Source organism: Medicago sativa, chromosome 6 (assembly GCF_051527215.1).
Source record: "Medicago sativa cultivar Bolivia chromosome 6, Bolivia_mono, whole genome shotgun sequence".
NCBI lineage: Eukaryota > Viridiplantae > Streptophyta > Magnoliopsida > Fabales > Fabaceae > Medicago > Medicago sativa.
This window is the reverse complement of record NC_140754.1, coordinates 42,216,197-42,238,075: the sequence shown is the minus strand read 5'-3', so window position 1 is coordinate 42,238,075 and position 21,879 is coordinate 42,216,197. Positions and strand designations below refer to the sequence as shown.

Sequence of the window (21,879 nt, the reverse complement as noted above, 5' to 3'; positions counted from 1 at the left end):
CTTGTTTAGTTACTTAGTTTACAAGTTACTTGTGTGAATAGATAATGCAAATATGCCTAAGTTTACTTTGTAGATGTCAAGTCCATCAAATTGCCTTAATTCTCATTTTAAAAACCTGATTCTAAAACCTTTGAAAAATGTATTAGAATGTGAGAATTTTAGACAATAGGATTCTTGCATGTTATGGGTAAATTTTAGTTATATTTTGCACTTTTTTGGCCTTATTTTGTGAAGTTTTCCATCACAAAATACTCTATGCTACTAACATCTTCTTTTTTTGGCCTTATTTTGGCCTTATTTTGTGAAGTTTTCCATCACAAAATACTCTATGCTACTAACAAAATACTCCATCACAAAATTTTAGTTTTATTTTCCTTGATATTACCCTATGCTACTAACATCTTCTTGTTTCATGTTTCATACATCATAAGCATACTCTCCATCACACTTTCTCATTTTACTTCTTTACTTTTATTTTGCTTTTAATTCATTTATGTGAGAATAAGTTCTCACAAAGTAGTGTGTATGTAGGTGAAAGATGTAATATGGACTATGGACCCTAATGATGTTCACCGACACAAGCACCGACACATGCACACACATCACATAGATACTTTAGATGTATGGCTAGGATATGCATGTTTAGATGTATGTTTAGGATTGAATGTTTAGATGAATGTTTAGGCTTTACACTTAGAAAAATCAATTTTCCAAAAAAACTTGAACAACATCACTTGAAAACCTTTTCCAAAAAATATAGGAGTCAAAACTCCTTTGCATTTTCTCTTTTATTTTCTTAATCAAATTTCCATGAAAATTAATCATACTTGACCTTTTTTCAAAATAACTAATCAAACCTCACTTTCTCTTAAAATCTCATGCCTTTAAGGCCTCTCAATCTCCATTCTTCAAAGTTCCAATTTTCAAACTTAAAATCAACCAACAAAAACAAAAACATTTTTGGAAGAGAACTACGGTGGATTTGATCCCTTAAACGGGTACGTAGGCAAGGAATCAAAATTCCTTCAATTCAATTAAAATAAAAATTCAAACACTTTCTTCTCCCTCCAATTCTTCACTTAGTCAACTCTTAGGTGCAAATATCATTTTTCAAATAGCATTTAAAAATAAAGCGCGCGCATAGAAAGTAAAGACGGTTCCTATAGGATACTATAGTCGTTATGGGTGCCTAACACCTTCCCGCAGCGAAAACAACTCCCGGACCTCGATTCTCAAGGGTTTTGCTTATTTTTTCCCTTCCCAAGAAAAAATGAGATATCAACGGTTAAAAAGGTTCAAACGTAATCAATGTTTGACACCCAAAAACCAAGATAAAACACCGATAAGATTAAGTATGTATGAAAAGATGTTTTAATGTTGCAAGTAGGCACTGCAGGGCAAACCTGGATTCCGGTAGGATTCCAGTTAAAAGGCAAATCCTGAGTGTTCATGTTTATGTAAAGATGCCTTTATGAATGGGTTATGTTAAGCGGGTAAAATACAAGTTCGAGACAATAAGCTTATGTGTAGCAGGGTAAGTCCCACATCATGATATACTAAGATAACTCTAAGTTTGAGTGATATTAAGATTAAGAAGGCTATGTTCAGTTACATGTGGGATAAGAAACAAGATGAGGACATAATACGACGAACCCTTTGAATATGTATGAATAGAAAATGTATGGCCTAAACCAAAGATGCTAAGATTTTGCCATGATGAATGTTAGACGATCTCTAAATTTCGAGGACGAAATTTTTTTTAAGGGGGGTAGAATGTAATATCCCGCCTGTCAGCATCGGTATATAACCCGTTGATCATGCTAGAGGAATTAAATTTATGGAAAGTAAGTCAATGGAAATATTTTATGAGATGTCAGCTTTATACGGGAAAAGTATCAGAGTCGTTTTAAGCACACTGGAGGCAAGGGCAATTTGGTAATTTCATGTTTAAGGGATATTTATTTGGGTTTGGCACAAAATATCTCATTTCCTCTTTGACTTTCTCTCTCTAGGTTTTTGAAGTTGGTTTTGCTCTCCCTTCTCTTTAGTTGTCGGCCATCTCTCTCCCACCTTCAAACTCCATTAATCTCACTCAAAACCTAATAAAATCAGCGTGCAACTGCAACTACAAGATACTTAGACCATTTCAATTAGCTTGCAAAGCTTAAATTTTCCCTTTCTTCTCCATCTTGGCCGAACCTTTTTCCCTCCATCCCTCTTTTTTAAAGTTTGCAAAATCAAGTCTTGGGCATGTTGGATTTGTGATCCTGGTATGGATTATGTGTTAGTGGGTTTGTTGGGCTGTTATGGACAAGTTAGTAATGGAAGGTATGTATGTTTGAGTAATGGAAGGTATGTATGTTTGAGTTTGATATGTTATGTATGTTTAGAATTGCTAGAATCATAAGCTGATAGTGAAGTTAAATGAAATAGAACTATTGTGGATAAGCTGGTAGTGTGTTTTTGATACATAAGTGAAAACTAGAGACTCAAGAACCTATAGGAGCTGTTGTGATTGCTGTTGGACAGGTTCTGTTTTTGGGGTCGTACCTGTTATTGTGTTGATCAAAATTGAATAATTAGTGGATTTTTGGATTCTGCACGTAATTCCCTTCAAATCGGATATAAACTTCGTGTGATTCGGACTAGAAATGAACTCGGAAAGTGCGTTTGAAGTTCGGTATTTCTGCTGGAAAAATGTTTACGGGTTTTGGGACAGGGCTTCACTAAAACGGTAATAACTCTTTCTCTGTAACTTGGAATCAAGTGAACTTTGTTGCTATGGTTAGCTAACGAAATGCCCGACATTTTGGTACCGGTTTCATGATTTTAGGTTCAGTATTGAGGCCTGGAGGAGCGTTTGAAGTAAGGGGACTGATATGGGTTTTGTGCTGAACCAAGGAATCGAGTTGTTGGTGATAAGCTGGGCTAGGGTTTGGTGTAGAAGCTTGGGAGCTTGAAGCAAATCTCAGTGAATACATGTGAGTTCATGTGAGAATCATGATAATGCTAGTTTATGAATTAGAGAAATTAGTACCCCTTTGTGCCATGAATTGCCAAGAAATGTTGTTAGTGTTTGCAATACTATTTATTATTACGGTTTTCTTATTCAAGTTGCAAAAAGGGAAATAGGTGAGCAAACATTTAACCATTGATCGGCAACATATGGTACACGAGAGTAAGATAACATGTATTACGTTTGGGTAGCATATGATCTCTAAGTGTTGGGAATTTATAGAACCTCGACTTACACTAGTACAAAAAAGACTTTTTAAGTAGGGTGAATTTGACATTTTAAGTGGGTTAGGGATCCCACTTATAGGTGGCCGACTTAATAACTATTATGATTTTAAGTCAGACCAATCTTCTGACTTAAAAATGTTTTATTAAGTCGGATCACCCCACTTAAATTTTTTTTATTAAGTCGGATCACCCCACTTAAAATATGTTTATTAAGTCGGTTCACCCCACTTAAAAAGGTTCAAAACGATAAAAAAATCAATTTTTAAGTCTATGATGTGATCCTACTTAATTACCTGCTCAAAAAGGGGAAAAAAAAAATCACAGTTTTTAAGTCTATGTTATGATCCCACTTAATAACCTGCTTATTTTTTTTTTATTTGCCATTACCACTGTATATATGATTATAATATATAATTTAACAAATTAATCTAAAATTTGATACAAGGCATATATGATTATAATATATAATTTAACAAATTAATCTAAAATTTGATACAAGGCCACTAATGTAAAATATCAAACCAAATTTTATACCAAACTGTAAACAAATTCAAAGTTAAAAAATCATTCATTAATACCATAAATCTAGACGTAAGCTAATAATTAATTGTCATTGTTTCAAAGCATGTTCATTGCTAGAAATATAAACTACATCAAAGTCTTTGCAGAATCAAACTTGCACAACGTTCTTGAACATTCATAATTTCATCATCAGTAAACGGATTTTTGTCTCCAAAGACCTGAAGAAGAAAAAAAATATTAATTATAATATCATATTAACTTAAAAAAACACAAATGATTGAAATATTCAATTACGCACCAGATCCCATGAATCAGTAATACCAGCTGATACAATGTTCAACATATGTATCATGATATAATAGCCGCACTCATAATTGAACGGTTGTCTTTGACACTACAATTGTCAAAAATAGGAAATTATATTGAGTAAATATTATATATATATATATATATATATATATATATATATATATAAGACTTATATTACTATATGAATTTCTTCAAATATTATTTTTAACTTACTGTAGGAGTATCCCATGATGGCTTTCTCGGCTTTCTCAAACCGCTCAACTTATTATACCCTTCAATAGCACTACAATAATAAAATATATTCATTAAAATTGTCTTGTAAAAAATCAAGTTGGGAATAACCTAGAGTAAAGAGCCTTCTGCAGTACAAAATACAACATAATTAAATTTCATAAGTTAAATACTTACGAATTAACAATGTGCTCGATATTTTTATCCGGCTTCCACCCCATCGAACATAGGAAGACTACATTTTGTTTTTTTGGTTCAATAATGAACAATTGCCAATGGCGACTACATTTGGAAACAAAAAATTAAATTAGTTAAATTCAATTCTTTCCAATATATAGGTGATTAATAATAGCAAAAAACTTACTCTGAAGATCAAATGCACTTACTTTCTCAGGTAAGGTGCAAAATAACAAACTTTTTTACCCTCGAACAGCTTTGCGGTTATATGAGACTGAGAACAATCTTGGTTATTTTCTGCGTGAATGAAAAATGGATCAACGAACCCATACACATCACTATTTCCCATTTGAGTACATAGGTGTTCCATATACCTACAATATTAAAAAAAAATCTCATTAATGTTTGTACAAAACTGAAAGACACTAACAGAGGCATATTGTAATATCCCGTCTGACAGTATCGAGATATTACCAGTCGACTGTGTCAGATGAATTTAATTCATTTAGAGAAAGTTAATGGTTAATATTTTATGACATGTCAGTATAATACCGATAAAGTATCAGTGTTGTATTAAACACGCTTAAGGCAAGGGCAATATGGTAATTTCATGTGGGGAAGGATATTTATGTGGTTTTATCCCAAAAATATCTCATTTCTCTGATTTCTTTCTCTTTCTAAGTTGGGAAAACATTTCTCTCCCTTCTCTCTTCTTCTCTCTCACGCACATCTCCTTCCTTCTCCACCAAATCATTCAAATCTTCTTTCCTGTATGGCAAGTGAAAAAAAAGGGCTCTCTCATGGTCTCTTATACAAGTAGAAGCTTGGTTATGGATTGATTTTCCTTTTCCACCTCTCATGAAGATAAACCCATCTCTTTTCCTCTTCACCAATCTTCCATGGAACTTCATCCTCTCATGGTAAGCTTCTAAACTTGTTCCTTTATGTCATTTAAGATTAAGGAGGTATGATTTATGTTTGATTTCTTCTATTTCTTCTCTTGAAGAAGTGATTGGAAACCTAGGGTTTGATTGGTGATTGAGTGAGGGTGATGTTTGGAGCATGGCTTTGAGCTTGACAAGGTGTCTTAGATTGCAAGAGAGACATCAAGAAAGTAATGGTTTGAGCAAAGGAAGCAAGAGGGACAAAGCTAGGGTTTTTGGCATGTTTGGGCTTGGCTCATAGTGATGTTTCAAGAACTTGTTTTAGGTGAGTTCCTTAGATAGTTCCCACCTTTGGGATTAAGTGTTTTACCCTCTTGTATAATTATATGCATTTTAGGGTTTATGTAGGTGGATAGTCACCCCTTTTTCATGTTATGCTCACTATACATGCAAAATACTTGTGCTATAACTGTTTATAGGTTTGTATGATTATTAGAGTCACCATATGCCTTGGGATACTTGGATTTGAAGATTTTGGATCAAAAATAACAATTTTGCAGGTGCTGGACTGTCAGTACTCGCAACTGCGAGCAGAATGGCCGAACTGGGAGTTTATTCGCCTCCTAGCTCGCCACTGCGAGTTGAAGCTCGCCACTGCGAGTTGTAACTCGCCATTGCGAGTGGAACAGTGCCCAGTGCATTGTTTTGCTCATCTCGCCTCAGTCGTCGTACTTCGGTCCAGTTTGCTTGCATGCATTCTTTTTCATTGGTAAACCTCTTATACCAAGATCCAAAGGCAAAGGTTTTTAAAATGAAATCATGATTTAAAAGCAATTATTTGGTTGTATAGTAAAGCATGGCATGTGAGAGATATATCAAGTTATGTTCGGGTAGCAAGTTATACTTTAAGTAAGGAAAACTAGAACCTCGACATAGTCGTCGAGAACTAGCAAGTTTGTATGAATTCCTAGAATGATAGGATGCGAATTATATATTCGCACATGAACAAGAATAAGTTAGTAAGCATGATAAGTGTGGGTTGATTAGTCAATCACTCCACCATGATTAGGTATGTATATGAACAAGTAAGAGTTTACCACTAAACGGTTCGATTAAGGTTCCGAGGTAAACGATCAAGTATGTACATGTTTAATTTATGTATACGACAAGACCATGACTATTAAGTAGGTGGCATGTCTCTTGCTATCCACATCAGGGGGATACAAGAGGTTCTCGATCTAAGGGGAACGATTCAAGCCGTAAGGGACCCGCATGTCACTGAAATAAGCAAGACGTAGGTGCTCGTGTCTCTTGTTATCCACGCTAGGGGGATACGGGAGGTTCTCGACCTAAGGGGAACGGTTTAAGCCGCAAGGGACCCGCATGACACCGAGGGAGTCCGATGTACGTACATCGGTCATGTATGGGATTGATCTCGGGGTTAGTCCACCCGGGACTATCCGTAAAATGAACCAAGATAATAATTGTTTGTTCAACGCTAACCTAATGAATGAACTTAGATACGTTTATGTATAATATGATTATGATTATGTTATGTTCATGAGTATGCAAGAGTGAATCCATGCAAGTTTATGTTTAAGAACAAGAGCATTAGATGCTACATGATAAGTACAAGGCATGGATTAGAGCAAATAAAGAACATGATACCGATGACGATTTTAGGTTTCCCCTAATCGTCCGGTTTAGATTAATGTCATGATATGTATGTTTAGGCCTCGAATACGTAGAGCATATCCTTGGCAATGCGGTCTTAGATTTCCCCCTCGACCGCCATGACATGTATAGGAAGTGAAGCCTATAACAAGTGAGATATGATTATGACGGCTCTAGTATGCACTACCGTCTAAGTATGCAAGACCCCACACACGTATAATCAACCGTCAGGTTGTAAATTAGACACGTGGTGACCGTAGGTTTTCCCCCGTGGTTGCCTATAGCCTAGGATTAGGTGGAACTCACTGAGACATTGTGTCTCATCCCAATCCTTATTTTGTTTCAGATATCAGGTTGGTTTAGCAAGCTAGTAGCCGAATGGATGATGCGACAAGTGTTCGTTTGTACCGCTGCAGGACATATGGATATTCAAGGTTGCATATAGTATATTTATTAAGAGTTGAGTAGTATTTATGTTGTACAAACACATTTGTTGTATAAAATTATTCATTCGAAGTTTTAATGTTGTAAATTTTTAATGTATCCAATACTAAACTAACGCACATGCTAGACTTTCTAGATACGTCTAGTATGGGTGTTACACATATATAAGCGAGAAAGTGTACTTACACCACCCATATTTGTAGAATCGAGTAACTTAAATCTTCTGTCTTCATACACAACTCCATAATATCCCTCGTTGGGAGGTAAAAGAACTCATTACCTTTGAAATCAAACTTCACAGAATCTTTTCGTGACATTATCCTTAACATCAACTTTTGAGTGCAAGAGGTTTCAGGTTCTGACCTTTTGGATAGAAGATCGTCATTTGTAGTTTCTTTAACATCCTAAATAATTAAGATAAAATATTAGTCAACATATTTAAATGGTGCGAAGTGAAAACATATAAAGACATACACAATGATCAAATACCTTATTAGAAACAAGATGCAAGAGTCTTTTTGGCCATTGAATTAAATTGTTGAGGGCCTCACCAACCTTTGTAACCTCATCTGTGGGCATTGGGACTTGAGCATTTGAATCTAGCAACTGATTATGTATGGTTGGTCCCAACTTGTATACATCTGCATATGCCACTATGTGATGTTTAATATCAACATATAATTCACACTCTTCTGGGATATCCTCCTCGTCATCCTCTGGTATAGGAGGCACTGCAGAGCAACTACCTTTTGTGCTACCTTTTGTGCTCGCAAGTATATCGGTATTAGGAGAACATGTTGGGAAATTTGGGAAATGTTGAGAGAAAGCCGGAATAGATGCTATATCCCGCATCACTTGCTCTCTAATCTCCTTAGTAAGCTCTTCTGTAAGCTCTGCTTTTATGGTCTCAATTTGTTTGTTATTGAAAACAAGTGGGGTAGAGGCAGCATCATGAGAAGGTGGACCAAAATATTGTCGAATTCCCACACCTCCACCAACAGCACGAACACGTCCAGGGTGTTCCGGTCGCCCAATTGCTTCTGCCAGAATATCTTTACGTCCTTGTGGAACAAAACATCCTTCAGCTATTTTTTCAACAAGAGAATCCTACAAACAGCAGAATGCATAATGTGAAGGTACAAAACATAACAACCATAGACATAATGCAGAATGTGAATGTACAAAACATAAAAAGAGAATCATAAGTACTTTCAAATACAATAACATTTGAAGGTACAAAACATAACAAAAGTGACAAAACTGGTCTCTTATAACTATCTCGATCGATGAACTTGGCCTATTATGACCAGCTTTGCTTATGTTATTGTATTAAGTATGAGTTCAACTAGAAAGAAATTTTTAGATAGCTTCACTCCTAGTATAATAACAAGTCCATTTTTTTTATCAGAAAGTGTCCATTTCATAAAGAAGAAAGTAAAAGAAAGAAAAGCGAGGAAACTTTTTTTATCAGAAAGTGTCCATTTCATAAAGAAGAAAGTAAAAGAAAGAAAAGCGAGGAAACTATTATATGAAAGGGAATCTGAAAAGAAAAAAAAAAGGAAATGGAATACGGAATATTATCTCAAGAAGGGTTGTTCACACTTAACACTAATGTCTAAAGTAATCATGTGAAAATATTTGACAAGTTAATGTCAAATAAGAACTTATATGCATATTCAGTTTATGTCAGTCTCTAATAACTACAGTGCATATTTAGTTTTAATATTCTACATACTACCATACTAAGTTCACATACACACAACATCTGCCACAGATCTATCATTTGCCTAATAGCACCACTTCACATAAATCATAAGAAATGTCTACTTAACTCCACCACATAATATAATTTAGCACAAATAAATTTAGACGGTTGCAAGTCAATTGAATACTTACAATTTTATCAGCAATACAGCTTGTTTCTTCTGACATGTACTCTCCTGACGACTTTTGTCGTGCCCTTATCCACTTCTCATGCCGTGCTGGTGGAGATGGAGGTGCAGCCACTGAATCTCCAATTGACTCTTGTCTTTGTTTTATTTTCTCTTGCATCATCTTTTCTTCAAGCAACTCATACCCTCCACGAGACAAGTTGTGGGGGTATCTATTACGAGCCTGAATCAATTTCCCCCTATTTCTTTTCTCCTGTTATAAATAACACAAAACAATTAAAGGAAATACTAAAAATAAATGTGATTGATATACTAAATCTTAAAAGTCCAACAAACCAGAAAAGAAGGATCCTCTCGCGTCTTAATAAACGCATGCCATGTTTCCTCATCAAGAAAATTATATGTTCCAACAGGAGAAGTTTCACTCAAATCCCCATCATTTAAATATCTCCTTGTTAAGGTGTTCTTAAATGCCCTCCAACGATCACACGCATAGGATATCCATTTGTCTCTCAATTTTGAAATATCATGAGTATTAGGAATATCCCATTGTTCCGCAAATAAAAGAGTTATTGTATCTAAATAATATAGTTAAGTATTACAATTGACAATCATAAATAGTATTACCATGATATCTTCCCAAATCTGATCCTTAATTTTTTCATCTACATTATCCCATTGATCTACCAAGATACTGACTTTACTTCTAGCAATGGAACCCACATTACTCTTAAATCTTTTCCTGTTTTCCCCTATAGGATTTTTGGTCCTTTGATCGAAATCAATCGGTATCTTTTGACCATTTAAACGTTTAATTGACAACTGGGCCATTCGTGTTGCACCTCTAACTCTCTTTTTGGTAGGTTTACTATTCTTCTCACTTTGTATAATAGCTGATAGATCACTCAGGACTGTGTTAACTGTATTTTTGGTAGGCTGAATATTCTTCTCAATTTGTGAAGGAGCAGATGGATCACCCTTGAGTCTGGTCTCCCTCGTTTTGCTGGGCTGAGTATTCGCTTTGTAGAGGAGCTGAAGTATCACCAATGAGTCTATTCGCCCTCTTTTTGGTAGGTTGAGTATTCTCGCTTTGTGGAGCTTCTGATGAATTATAAATGAGTCTATTCGCCCTCTTTTTGGTAGGTTGGGTATTCTTCATGCTTTGTCGAGGATCTGATTGATCACCCATGAGTCTGTAACATAAAAAAATATAATAATGGTTACTATCATTTTGAAATAATGAAATAAAACATGTTAAGAATTCTTGAATAAATAGAGAATAATCAATCATAATGGAAGCTTATATATTATCTCTCAGGAAAAACTAAATCAATCATAATAAATAGAGAATAATCAACAAGAATCAAAGTAAAAATTATTTATAAAATATCATAAAGTTACCGTATATTGATAAAACTATTTTTCTAAGATTTTCCTGTTTGGATATTTTCATATATCCCTTCAAATGATCATTACGAGTGGCATACACATCGTCCACTATAGTTTCCTCAACAAAAGTAGGAATCCCTTGAGAGAAAGAAGGAGTCTCGGAGATATCTAGGGAATCTAGACTTTCATTAGGTTCATGCATTTTTTTACCTTGGAGAACCACTGACCACTTTTTGTTAGACGAATCACGAACATAAAACACCTGCTTCGCTTGGGATGCCAGAATGAAGGGCTCATTTGTATAAGTTGCCTTTTCAAGGTCTACCAGTTTACAACCAAATTCATCAGTTTTAACTCCACTATTTATGTCAGTCCATTTACATTAAAAAACAGGCACTTTAAATTTAATGAAATCGACATCCCAAATCTCATCAATGATCCCAAAGAAAGGTATGGATGCCATAACAGGGTTTTTATCTTTTGAACTAGAGAAATGCATGGCTTCAACTACGACCATCACGCCACTGTTTTGTACCGCACTATTGTCATCCTGAGTCTTTGTATAAAATGAAAAATTATTGATATCGTAACCGGCCCAAGTTATGACATTAAAGTTAGGCTCCCTTGCTAGCCCTTTTAGTGTAACAGAAGGTGCGTTTTCACTTAAAATGGTTTCTTTAAACCACTTTAAGAAAGTCTTGTTATGCTCATTCAACAACCATTTTTCTTTCATTCTAGGATTTCTATCCTTGACAATGACTTTATGAGCAGAAAGGTAAGGTTGAACCTCGTCAGTGTTATTCAATATATACAAATGTGCTTGAAGTACTTCCTCACGCCTCATGGCTTTAAGTTTTAGACCTCGGATACCCTTACCTGCACATCTTCCATCATGACGAGACTTTGGAATTCCTATTGCTTCCGCACCTGGCATATAGTCAGAGCAATACTCAATACCTTCTTCTGTGATGTATCTTTCAATAATAGATGCTTCGGGACGACGTTGGTTCTTCACATACCCTTTTAAAATTTTCATGTATCGTTCAACTGGATACATCCACCTCAAATAAATAGGACCACATAACCTAATCTCTCTCACTAGATGATTAATTAAGTGAACCATGATGTTAAAAAAAGAAGGAGGAAAATACATCTCAAGCTGGCATAAGATAATTGCAGCCTCATTTTCCAATTCATCTAATTTTTTAGGATCTATGACCTTGCTACAAATAGCATTGAAGAATAAGCACAACCTAGTTAAGGCATCTCTAACTTTTTTAGGTAGTATGCCACGAATAGCCACTGGTAGTAATTGTTGCATCAATATGTGAAAATCTTTGATCTTTCATAGAGACAAGACTCTTTATACCATGCAAACACTCACAAAAGCTTCTTCTTTCATTTTTCGACAAAGTGTGACAAACTGGAGGCAAATATGTTTGCTTACCTTCTGGCCGTGGAGCTAATTGTTGTCTTATACCCATCTCAACCATATCTAGACGAGCATTCACACCATCTTTTGTTTAGCCTTGAATGTTGAGAAGCGTTCCAATTACACTTTCACAAACATTTTTTTCGACATGCATCACGTCGATACAATGTCTAACATCTAGACTAGACCAGTAAGGAAGATCATAGAACACAGACCTCTTCTTCCATGTTTTTTTTTTCAGTAGACTTTTTTTCTTTCTTCCCAAATATAACATTGACATGTTTCACCCGTTGATAAACTTGCTTTCCGGTTAAGGCTTTCGGAGCAATTTTATATTCGGAGTTTCCATTAAATGCTTTTCTCAACCTACGATATGGGTGATTCAGTTTGAGAAATTTTCGATGTCCAAGGTAAAATGTCTTCCTTCCATGTTTCAATTGGTGGTAGCAGGTGCGGTCTTCGCATATAGGACATGCTTTATGTCCCTTAACGCTATAACCGCACAAGTTCCCATATGCGGGAAAATCATTGATGGTGCAAAATAACATTGCACGCATCTTGAAATAATCACGAGAATAGGCATCGAACACGTCAACACCTTCCTCCCAAAGCATTTTCAAGTCATCAATCAATGGACTGAGATAAACATCTATGTCATTTCCTGGTTGCTTTGGGCCTGAAATCATCATGGATAACATAATGTACTTGCGCTTCATGCAAATCGAAGGAGGTAGATTGTAGATAACTAGGAGAACGGGCCATGAACTATGGTTACTACTTAAGTTTCCATACAGATTCATTCCATCTGTAGCAAGTCCAAGCCTAAGGTTTCTTGCCTCTTTCCCAAATTCTGGATATAAATTATTAATTTTCTTCCATTGCAAAGAATCAGCCGGATGACGAAGATACCCATCATCTTTCCTGTCATCTGCATGCCATCTAATATTTTTTTGCATCATTTGCATTAGCAAACAATCGTTTAAGCCTTGGAATTACTGGAAGATACCATAACACCTTTGCAGGAGGACGCTTTGAGTTATCGTCGCAATCGAAATCATTGTCCTTCACTTTGTAATGTGATAGCCCACACGTATGACATTTATTCAACGTTTCAAAATCATTTCGGTACAATATACAGTCATTTGGGCAAGCGTGTATTTTCTTATACTCCATACCCATTGGACACAATATCTTCTTCGCCTCATAGTTACGATCGGGCAATGTATTACCTTCTGGGAGCATATCCTTCAACAACTCAAGCAATTCAGTAAAGCTTTTATCTGTCCATCCATTTCTTGCCTTCAAGTTGAATAATCTCAGCACCGCAGCCAACAGTGAGAATTTTGTGCACCCCGGATACAAAGGCTCTTCCTTGTCACTGCACAAATTATCATACACATGCACTCGCTGAAAAGACTCTTGGCCGATATCACGGATCATGTCCTCTAGCCGATGATCATCCATAGCAACATCAACTTCCTTTCTTTTTGACGCACTTGACTTGTTTATCGACTCACCATGCCATATCCATTTGGTATAATTTTGGCAAATCCCATGACAAATAAGATGATCCCTTATTAACGTAAAGTGGAATGGGCCTCCGTTGAAACATTTGACACAAGGACAATAAAACATTCCATTATTCAAAGGAAGTTTTTCAAAAGCAAATTGTATAAACTCTTCCACTCCTCTCTTATACTCTACACTAACGCGGTTAGCACTCATCCAACTGCGATCCATAATGGCTACTGAAAAGTTATACACCCACAGATGAAATTAGAGGGTTTACTTGGTCTAACTTAGTTAAAGAAGCAAATAAGGATCCAAAACCAAGTAGTGGAGTATCCTATTTATAATTTATAATGGGGGAGAGAGGCACAATCCTACCATTAATTGAGCGAGTTGTGATATATCGACTTTATTTGTGTTTATGGTATGTGATATGTCTCAAGTGATTGTGCTTATAGGTGGAGAAAATAATAGGTGCAGTTGTGATATGTTGGCAGTTGCAGTCACATGACAAACATTGACATTGACAGTCACAGACATAATTATATTCGAGTCAGAGACATATCCATGTGCTTATATGGTATCAGATCGTTCTCTGCGACTTTGAGAGAAACTAATAGTTGGGGTTTGATTTGTTTGCCAATTTAGTGATTTTTATATCAGGGATTTCATAAATCAAAGTAATTTTTCCTTTTTCCGGTGATTTTTCAGTGGCAATGTAACTTTAGCAATTGAAATGCTAACGGTGGTGCAGCCGATATGCATTTTATGGATGTATGAGGTCCAGTAATTGAATAAGTCAGGTCTCAATTTTCATCCTTTTTGGTTGAAGGTACTGTACTTTTTCCTTATAGACTCTGTTTATCACAAGCCAAGTCTTTGTTTTCTTAATTGTTTATCCTTTAAACTTCTTAATTTGCATTATCTTATGTAATAAATAACTCAATTTTTTTACTTGGTTTTGAAAACGTTGATCACTTTGATCAGAGTTGATGAAGATCTTAAGAAAAATGATCAAGAAAAAAAGTTCACAAAGATATATGTATTAAACTGAAAATTATACAAAGGCGGAAGCAAAGCGTACCTCCAACAAACAACAAGAGTTCCTTATAAAGGAAAAAAGGTTCACTATTTGAACCGGTAAAAGGCGACCTAAACAAACGGTGGCCGGATACAAACGACAAAACCACATTATTCCAGAAGCCGGGTGCTCATTGGGCCCCATTGTCGTTTCACAATAATTACAACACAACAAACAACTTTAACAAAGCTGTTAAAAGAAAAAGAAAAAGCTAAAGCTAAAGTTGATTACGACTAAAGCAAAAGCTGAAAAGGACCATTTGTCCACCAGAAGATTCTTCAATTATTATTGCCGCGAAATTATCTTTATGGATTTGGCGTGCCTTTCTTAGCTATGATCTCAATCATGGAATCCCAAATATCTTCCACAGTTGGGTCTGGTTGTGATTCACCAGCAAGAACCTCTTCATCTTCATCTTGGTCTTTAGAGCCTTTCGAAGATACAGACATACTATCTTCTGGGAAAGAACAGAAAAACTGGTCTTTCATGAAATCAAGAACTCTGACCTTAATTTGATCATTAGTCTCTTGAGGGTATTTCCTCTGAAAATAAGTCTTAACATCATTCATAGGAAAGCTTTGAGTGTTTGAAGTTTTAACACTCTTGGCTTTTTCCGAAGAAATAGAAGCACTAATTTTCTCAGATATAATTTTTATATCATCTGAACTCATATTAGCCCAAAATTTATAAAAGAAATTTCTTTGCAAGATAGGAACATTAAATCTATCTTTAGAAATGGTAATATTCCATCTCCAAATCCAAGGAATTTGAAATTTACAAAAGAAAAGACAAGGGCATTGCCCTGTGATAAGTTTACTGGATGCAACCTTTTCAATTAAAGGGCTAGTATTGCACCAAGAAGTATACAAATTTTGTATTTCCGAAGGTAGAATTTCTAAAGATGGGCCAAATTTTTGCCACCACGAGAAAAACCAATTTGGAATATGTTTTTCAACAATCTCGGGATTAACTGAAAAGAACCAAGAATGCTTGTTCTTAGGATTTTGATAATAAAATGCTTGAGTAAAAGCATTAATATAATCCCAATAATTAAAATTGATAGGATTGTTTTGGCTATCTATAATAGCTTTTTCATGGTTTGGGCTGATACCCCATCTTTAGGTAACAAAATTTTGTTAATATGACATTTTGAAAAGCTTATAAAGTCTTTAGTATTACCATTATGATGATTATGAGTAATGGTAACTGATCCAGATCCGATCAAAAGCATTTCAAGATGTGGTCTGGATTTTCCAGCCATACCAGGGTAACCTCTGGTGCCCAAGTATTTGTCTTTAACAGACCAACCATCACTATTATTTAGTGAAAGATCTTCATCATCAATATTCATGATGATTTCTGTAATAGGATTTTCAAAATACTCTTGGGAAGATTCTTCCTGAGTTGCTTGTTTGTAAGATATTATCTTACCTTTTGCCGATGAAGAAGAAGATGCTTCTTCTTTTTCTTTTTTCATTTGCGAAAAATTTGGTCTTCCTCTATTGTATTGAACAACTGACCAGTCCCCAATTATGGGCACATTACTTGCAACTTGTGCTTGGGGCAACATATTATTGCTCCCTTGATACCCACGACCATATTGGCCACGACCTCCTCTCCCCCTATAAGGGGTTGTCATAACCCTGCAAGAATTCACGAGTTAAGAAATCAGCAAGAGAGTTATTTTCTCCTTTAATATATTGAATATCAAACTCAAAGGCAGATAATTGAGCTTGCCAATTCGCAAAGATTTGTTTTGCTACAAGATTCTTAACATCTTTTTCAATAATAGGTTTAGCAGAACTACAATCAATTCTAAGCAAAAACTTCTGATTAAGTAAATCACTTTGAAATTTAGAGATACATTTTATTATGGAAAGCATTTCTTTCTTAACCGTAGAATACTTGGATTGAGTAGGATTCCATTTTCCTGAAGTAAATCTAACTAATACTTCTTTATTAGAAGTGGGGTTAACCTATTTAAGAATTCCCCCATAACCCAAATTGGAAGCATCAGTCTCAACAATTTTAAAATAATTAGGATTAGCTAGAGAAAGACAAGGAAAATTTTTGACTTTACTCTTAATCCTACGAACAGCATGAGTATGTTCATCTGTCCAGGGCTTAGGTTTCGATTTTAACCGATTATACAGAATAGCTGTATCTTTAGATAAATACTCATAGTAGTCTGACACATAATTAAGACTTCCTAAAAATCTTTGTAATTGAGTTTTATCCAGAATAATATCTGGAAACTTAGAAGCAAACTCAATACTTCTATCAATAGGAATAATAGTTCCCTTATTAATGGTATGACCCAGAAATCTAATTTTAGTTTGGAATAGTTTCATTTTGGGCGCTGAGACAACAAGCCCACTTCTTTTAACCACTTCTTTGAAGATTTTTAAATGTTTAACATGTTGATCTATAGTTTTTGAAAAGACTAAAACATCATCAATGTAAACAATAATAAAATCTGAGTATTTCTCAAAAATGTCTTTCATAATTTTTTGAAATTCTGATGGCGCATTTTTTAAACCAAAAGCCATCACAAGCCATTCAAACTGTCCAAACGGAACAGTAAAAGCAGTTTTATATCTATCAGATTCCTTAATTTGGATCTGCCAATAACCAGATTTCATATCAAATTTAGAAAAGATAGTCGCATTAGCTAATCTATCTAACAAATCTTTTTTGTTTGGAATAGGATACCTAATCCATTTTAAGACCTTATTAAGAGGTTTATAATTAATCACTAATCTAGGAACACCACGTTCCTTTTCTGCCGCGTTATCAACATAAAAAGCAGTACAACTCCAAGGAGATTTAGATTTTCTAATTAATCCTTTGTCAAGAAGAGATTGAATCTCTTTTCTACACAAATCTTGATAGTCATCATTCATTTTTGCAGGTCTAGCCTTGGTAGGAATTTGACTTTCATTAAAGTCATCAACATACGGAAGAGAAACAGTATGTTTCTTTCTATCCCAAAAAGCATTCGGAAGATCATTGCAAACTTCATTTTTAAATTGAAGTTCTAAAGACTTAATTTGTCTTTGTATTTCAACTTTCTTAAGTTGATCGTTAATATTGAGAAGATTAATTTCTTCTTTCAGAAAACATATTTGTTTTTCTTTTTTGTTGAGAATATCCTTAACTTCATTGATCATCCTAGTATGAGGATCAGTAATAAATTCAAAAATAATTTCCTGATTATTGATATTGGTAGTAATACCCTTTTGATCAATATTGATAATAGGCATAGTATTATGCAAAAAAGGAGTTCCTAATATTATCCTATGAGTAAGGTTTTTAACCAAAATAAAATTTGTGGGTAAACAAATATTTTGATTGCAAATATAAGAATTTGAAAGTTTGTAATTAACTTGAAGTTTATCTCCTCCTGCTTGGGTAAGAGATTGAGTAGTTTTAGAAAAATATTTGGTAGGAATAATTCCTTCCTGTATGCAGTTAAGATCTGCACCACTATCAACTAAAGCTATCTCATTGCTAAGAATATATTCTTTGTTAATAACAAGAGTTATTTTAACAAACCACTTTTGAGAAGTAACTCTTTGTATAGTAGCCAGAAAAGAATTATCAGAAGTAGAAGGTTTATTTTCCTCAATTTTGGAAATATTATTTTTTAATTTCTTCAATATCCAAATTTTCTAATTTTAAAACTCTATGAGATAATATATTATTATCTCTTTTTATCTGAGCTATCTCACTCTTTAAGAGATTAATTTCTCTTCTAAGATCGTTAGTAGAAACAAGAGTTTCTTTAACGTTGGTTTCACTAAACCTAGCCAAAACCCCACTTATTCTGTAAGGTGATTCAATAATTTGAGGACCCTTATCCTTATTAGAGCCATCTTTAATAAGAAATTCAAGCATTTTTCTTTTCAGATTAATGTCTGAAATACTATCAATAGCTTTTAAAGCTTCATCATGTTCTGCCGTTAGAACATTAAGACCATTCATTTCGACTATTTGTTTCCAATAGTCTATCTCATTACCACATTGACAATCTTTATTGTCATCAGAGGAATTAGAATCATCATTAGACGTAGAATCTTCAATTAATTCTATATCATCGTTATTATTTTCTGATTCATTATCAGAATATTTAAATAAAACTTTCTCAAGTTGAGAACGAAGATTATCATCTTCAATATCATTAAGCTGTTTCTTGGTCCAGCATTGGTTGGCATAATGACCAGCTTTACCACACTTATGGCAATTAATGTTTTTGGAAAATTGATCAGCTTTCCTTTTGTTTTTAGAACTAGGAAAATTTTCCCTAGATTTTCTTTTAGAGAAATTTTCTCTATGTTTCTTCTTATTAGAAGATTTATGATGTTTTCTTCTCTTCATATGAGTATCATCATTAGAAGAACTAATTTTCTTCTTTTTCTGTCTCTCAACAGAAGGTTTACCAAGATCGAACGCAAATTGTTCGCAAAATTCACCCAATTGGTGTTTTTCAGTTAATTTTTGTTTTTTCAATTGATTCTTAAGTTTTATGTCATTACACAAAGCTAAACCTTCTTGAATACAGGTATTCGTAATTTGACCATACGTCAGATCTGGGTAATTAATATTAACACCATCATTTTTATTTCTCAAAGTTTGCCTAATTCTTTCGGCAAAAAGATGGGGTAAACCATCAACAAATTTTGCTTTCCAATGACTACTATTAGGATTTTCAATCATAAAGAGTCTGGATAAAAAGGTATCTTTATACCATCTAAAATGTGTCAAAGAAGGACATCTCAAATTTTGTAAAAGAGTACAAATACGTTCTCCAACAGGCATTCTAGTACCAACAAAATTATTTATTATAGAAAGACATAACGTATAAACGGCGTCTTCTTCATTAGTGGCCGTACTAGTGCCAGTCGCTTCATTTTTAACAATTTTTTTATGAGAAAGAATTTCTTCTCTTTGGGCCTCATTGAGGTAATAATCCCACCAACCTCTAAGTTGGCCAACAAATCCGATGGTTATAAAAACAACAATATTTCTATCAGGGTTTCCCTGTTGTCTGCAAATAGTTGCGTACATTAACATCTTTTGAGTCACAGTGACAATTTGTCTATCATTTAGACCGTCAATATTCCATTCATAAATGGATCTACCAGAATAAGAATTTTGAACAAAATCTTCATTTTCTTCAAAAAGTAAATCTTGAGGTGAAGGTCTATCGTAATAGATTTTTTCAACTCCTCTTTTACTGTAAACCATGTTAATATTAACATCAGCCTTATCATCAAGACTATAATTAGCAAACATAGTGGTTAGTTGATCAATATTATCACTTTCTTCATTATTTTTAAAAGACTCTTTAGAATCATCATCAGAATCATTATCTTTAGAAATAACATTAAGATTCAATTTCTTAAGCTTTTCTTGAAGAGTATTCAAAAATTCATTAGAATTATAATCAATTTTAAATCCTTCAATTTTTGCTGGAGGTTGAATAATAGGAGACTCACTAATTTGATCACAAAATCCTTTTGAAGGTGTAGGAATATCCTTATCTTTATTAATAATAATTTCTTGATTGTCTATATTTTTCTCAACCAAAAATTTTAAAAAAGCAATATCTTTTTCGAGAGATAAAAGTTGATCTCCTATACGAACCAAATAAGCATTAGAAAAATTTTGAGCTTTTATAATCGAGTTTAACTCTTGCAAAGTAACATGGGTATTACTCATTTTTTGTCCAACCATAGTGTGCGAATACGCAACAGCCTCAACATCATCTCCTAACATGATATTCCTTTCAGGAGGAAAGGGGGTATTAATCGGATCCTTTTGCCCAGTAATATACCAAGGTTTAGATTTTAGAGTTAAAATTTCAGTAACAAAATAGGTTATGAACCATTCAACAAAACGAACAAAATTTTGAGTTTTGTTAAGATAATCATAATAATCATTTTTAATCTTTTCACGTTCCCAATCAGGAAATTTTTTGAAAAACCAATTTCTAAAATCAGAATATTTATCCTTCATAAATTCATCATTGATGAATTTTCTCCAAATACTATTTGGTGTAAGATCCATAAAAACTATTGTTTTTTGGGGAAAGGAAAATCCATTTCCAATTCAGTAGGTGATTTCCTACCTTCAGGTTGACTTTCATTAGTCTGGTAAACTCCATAAGGGATTTTATTGTCACTTATTTTAATGTAATCAACAGTTTCAGAATCATCTTTTATTTTAGATGACGAAGCTTCTGAAAAAGAGTTCCTAGAAATATTACTAGGTACAGAATAAAAATTGTTTGAAGAATATCTAGAAGATATACTTCTAGGTATTTTACAAATTCTCTGAGGAGTGAATCTAATTTCAACATCTCCATCAGTAGTTTGAACAATTTGTTCAACATCTCTATTCATGATAGGTTCAGGGTTCACGATACGAGGAAGATTCCAATTTTCAGGGAATTCTAATTCGTCCCACCTTATTAGTCTATTGGTAGCAACCTTAGAGGTCAACAAATTAGTATTAACCAACGTAGTGGTTCCCGGATGACTTATTTGTCTAGCCTTAGGATTAAGGGTATTTAACACCTTAAAATATATCCTATAACAAACAGTCATAATTTGACTTCCAGCTTTAAAATCATAACCATTAGTATGAATATTCATTTGTAAAGCTTCAAATAAATGTTTATCACACAAAGATAAACTTAAATCAGGTGCTATATCAAAATAGACTGGACCATGACATAAACTGGTCTCTATTATAGCAGCTAAAGATTGTTTAAAATCATTACATCTGCCATCTCTAACATAGGCCATTATACTGGTATTTAAACCAAGCAGAGTTAAAGGTCTAATAGCAATTTGTATTAACCCAACATGTATATATTTATACTCTTTGAAGGATTCTAAATCCTTTTTACATAACAAGAAAATATTTTGAGAGTCTTTAGATATACGAACATTTTGTTCAATGGTCTTAACTGCCAATCTAGACTTAAAGTCAAACATCCCAAAATTATAAATTTCTTTTTTAGGGACAGATGGTATTATGTAATACCATCTGTCCCTAAAAAAGAAATTTATAATTTTGGGATGTTTG

General features: G+C 34.1%; 1 protein-coding gene, 1 long non-coding RNA gene and 1 pseudogene across 4 annotated transcripts; 1 reads left to right on the top strand and 2 right to left on the bottom strand.

Moving 5' to 3' along the window:
• Window positions 1-2,032: 2,032 nt before the first annotated feature.
• On the top strand, window positions 2,033-2,988 carry LOC146915236 (uncharacterized). Its single transcript, XR_015013273.1, has 2 exons — window positions 2,033-2,734; window positions 2,834-2,988. It is a non-coding gene; the product is annotated as an uncharacterized LOC146915236 (long non-coding RNA).
• A 759-nt stretch (window positions 2,989-3,747) lies between these two features.
• LOC146915235 (uncharacterized) lies at window positions 3,748-9,945 on the bottom strand. Of its 3 annotated transcripts, none has more exons than XR_015014518.1 (9): window positions 9,713-9,945; window positions 9,381-9,629; window positions 7,974-8,591; window positions 7,671-7,888; window positions 4,692-4,856; window positions 4,483-4,587; window positions 4,288-4,357; window positions 4,064-4,151; window positions 3,748-3,983 (listed from the first exon to the last, which is right to left on the bottom strand). XR_015014518.1 is itself a non-coding variant. In XM_085717707.1 (9 exons), exons 2-9 carry the CDS (start codon window positions 9,537-9,539, stop codon window positions 3,897-3,899), a joined length of 1,518 nt encoding a protein of 505 aa, XP_085573833.1. In that variant the 5' UTR covers window positions 9,540-9,629; window positions 9,713-9,942; the 3' UTR covers window positions 3,748-3,896. The 3 variants fall into 3 exon arrangements, 2 of the variants coding, with proteins under 2 accessions (XP_085573833.1, XP_085573834.1); XM_085717707.1 differs by having other exon boundaries at window positions 4,064-4,159; window positions 9,713-9,942; XM_085717708.1 differs by lacking the exon at window positions 4,064-4,151 and having other exon boundaries at window positions 9,713-9,944.
• A 404-nt stretch (window positions 9,946-10,349) lies between these two features.
• On the bottom strand, window positions 10,350-13,937 carry LOC146915234 (uncharacterized; annotated as a pseudogene).
• Between the last annotated feature and the right edge of the window lie 7,942 nt (window positions 13,938-21,879).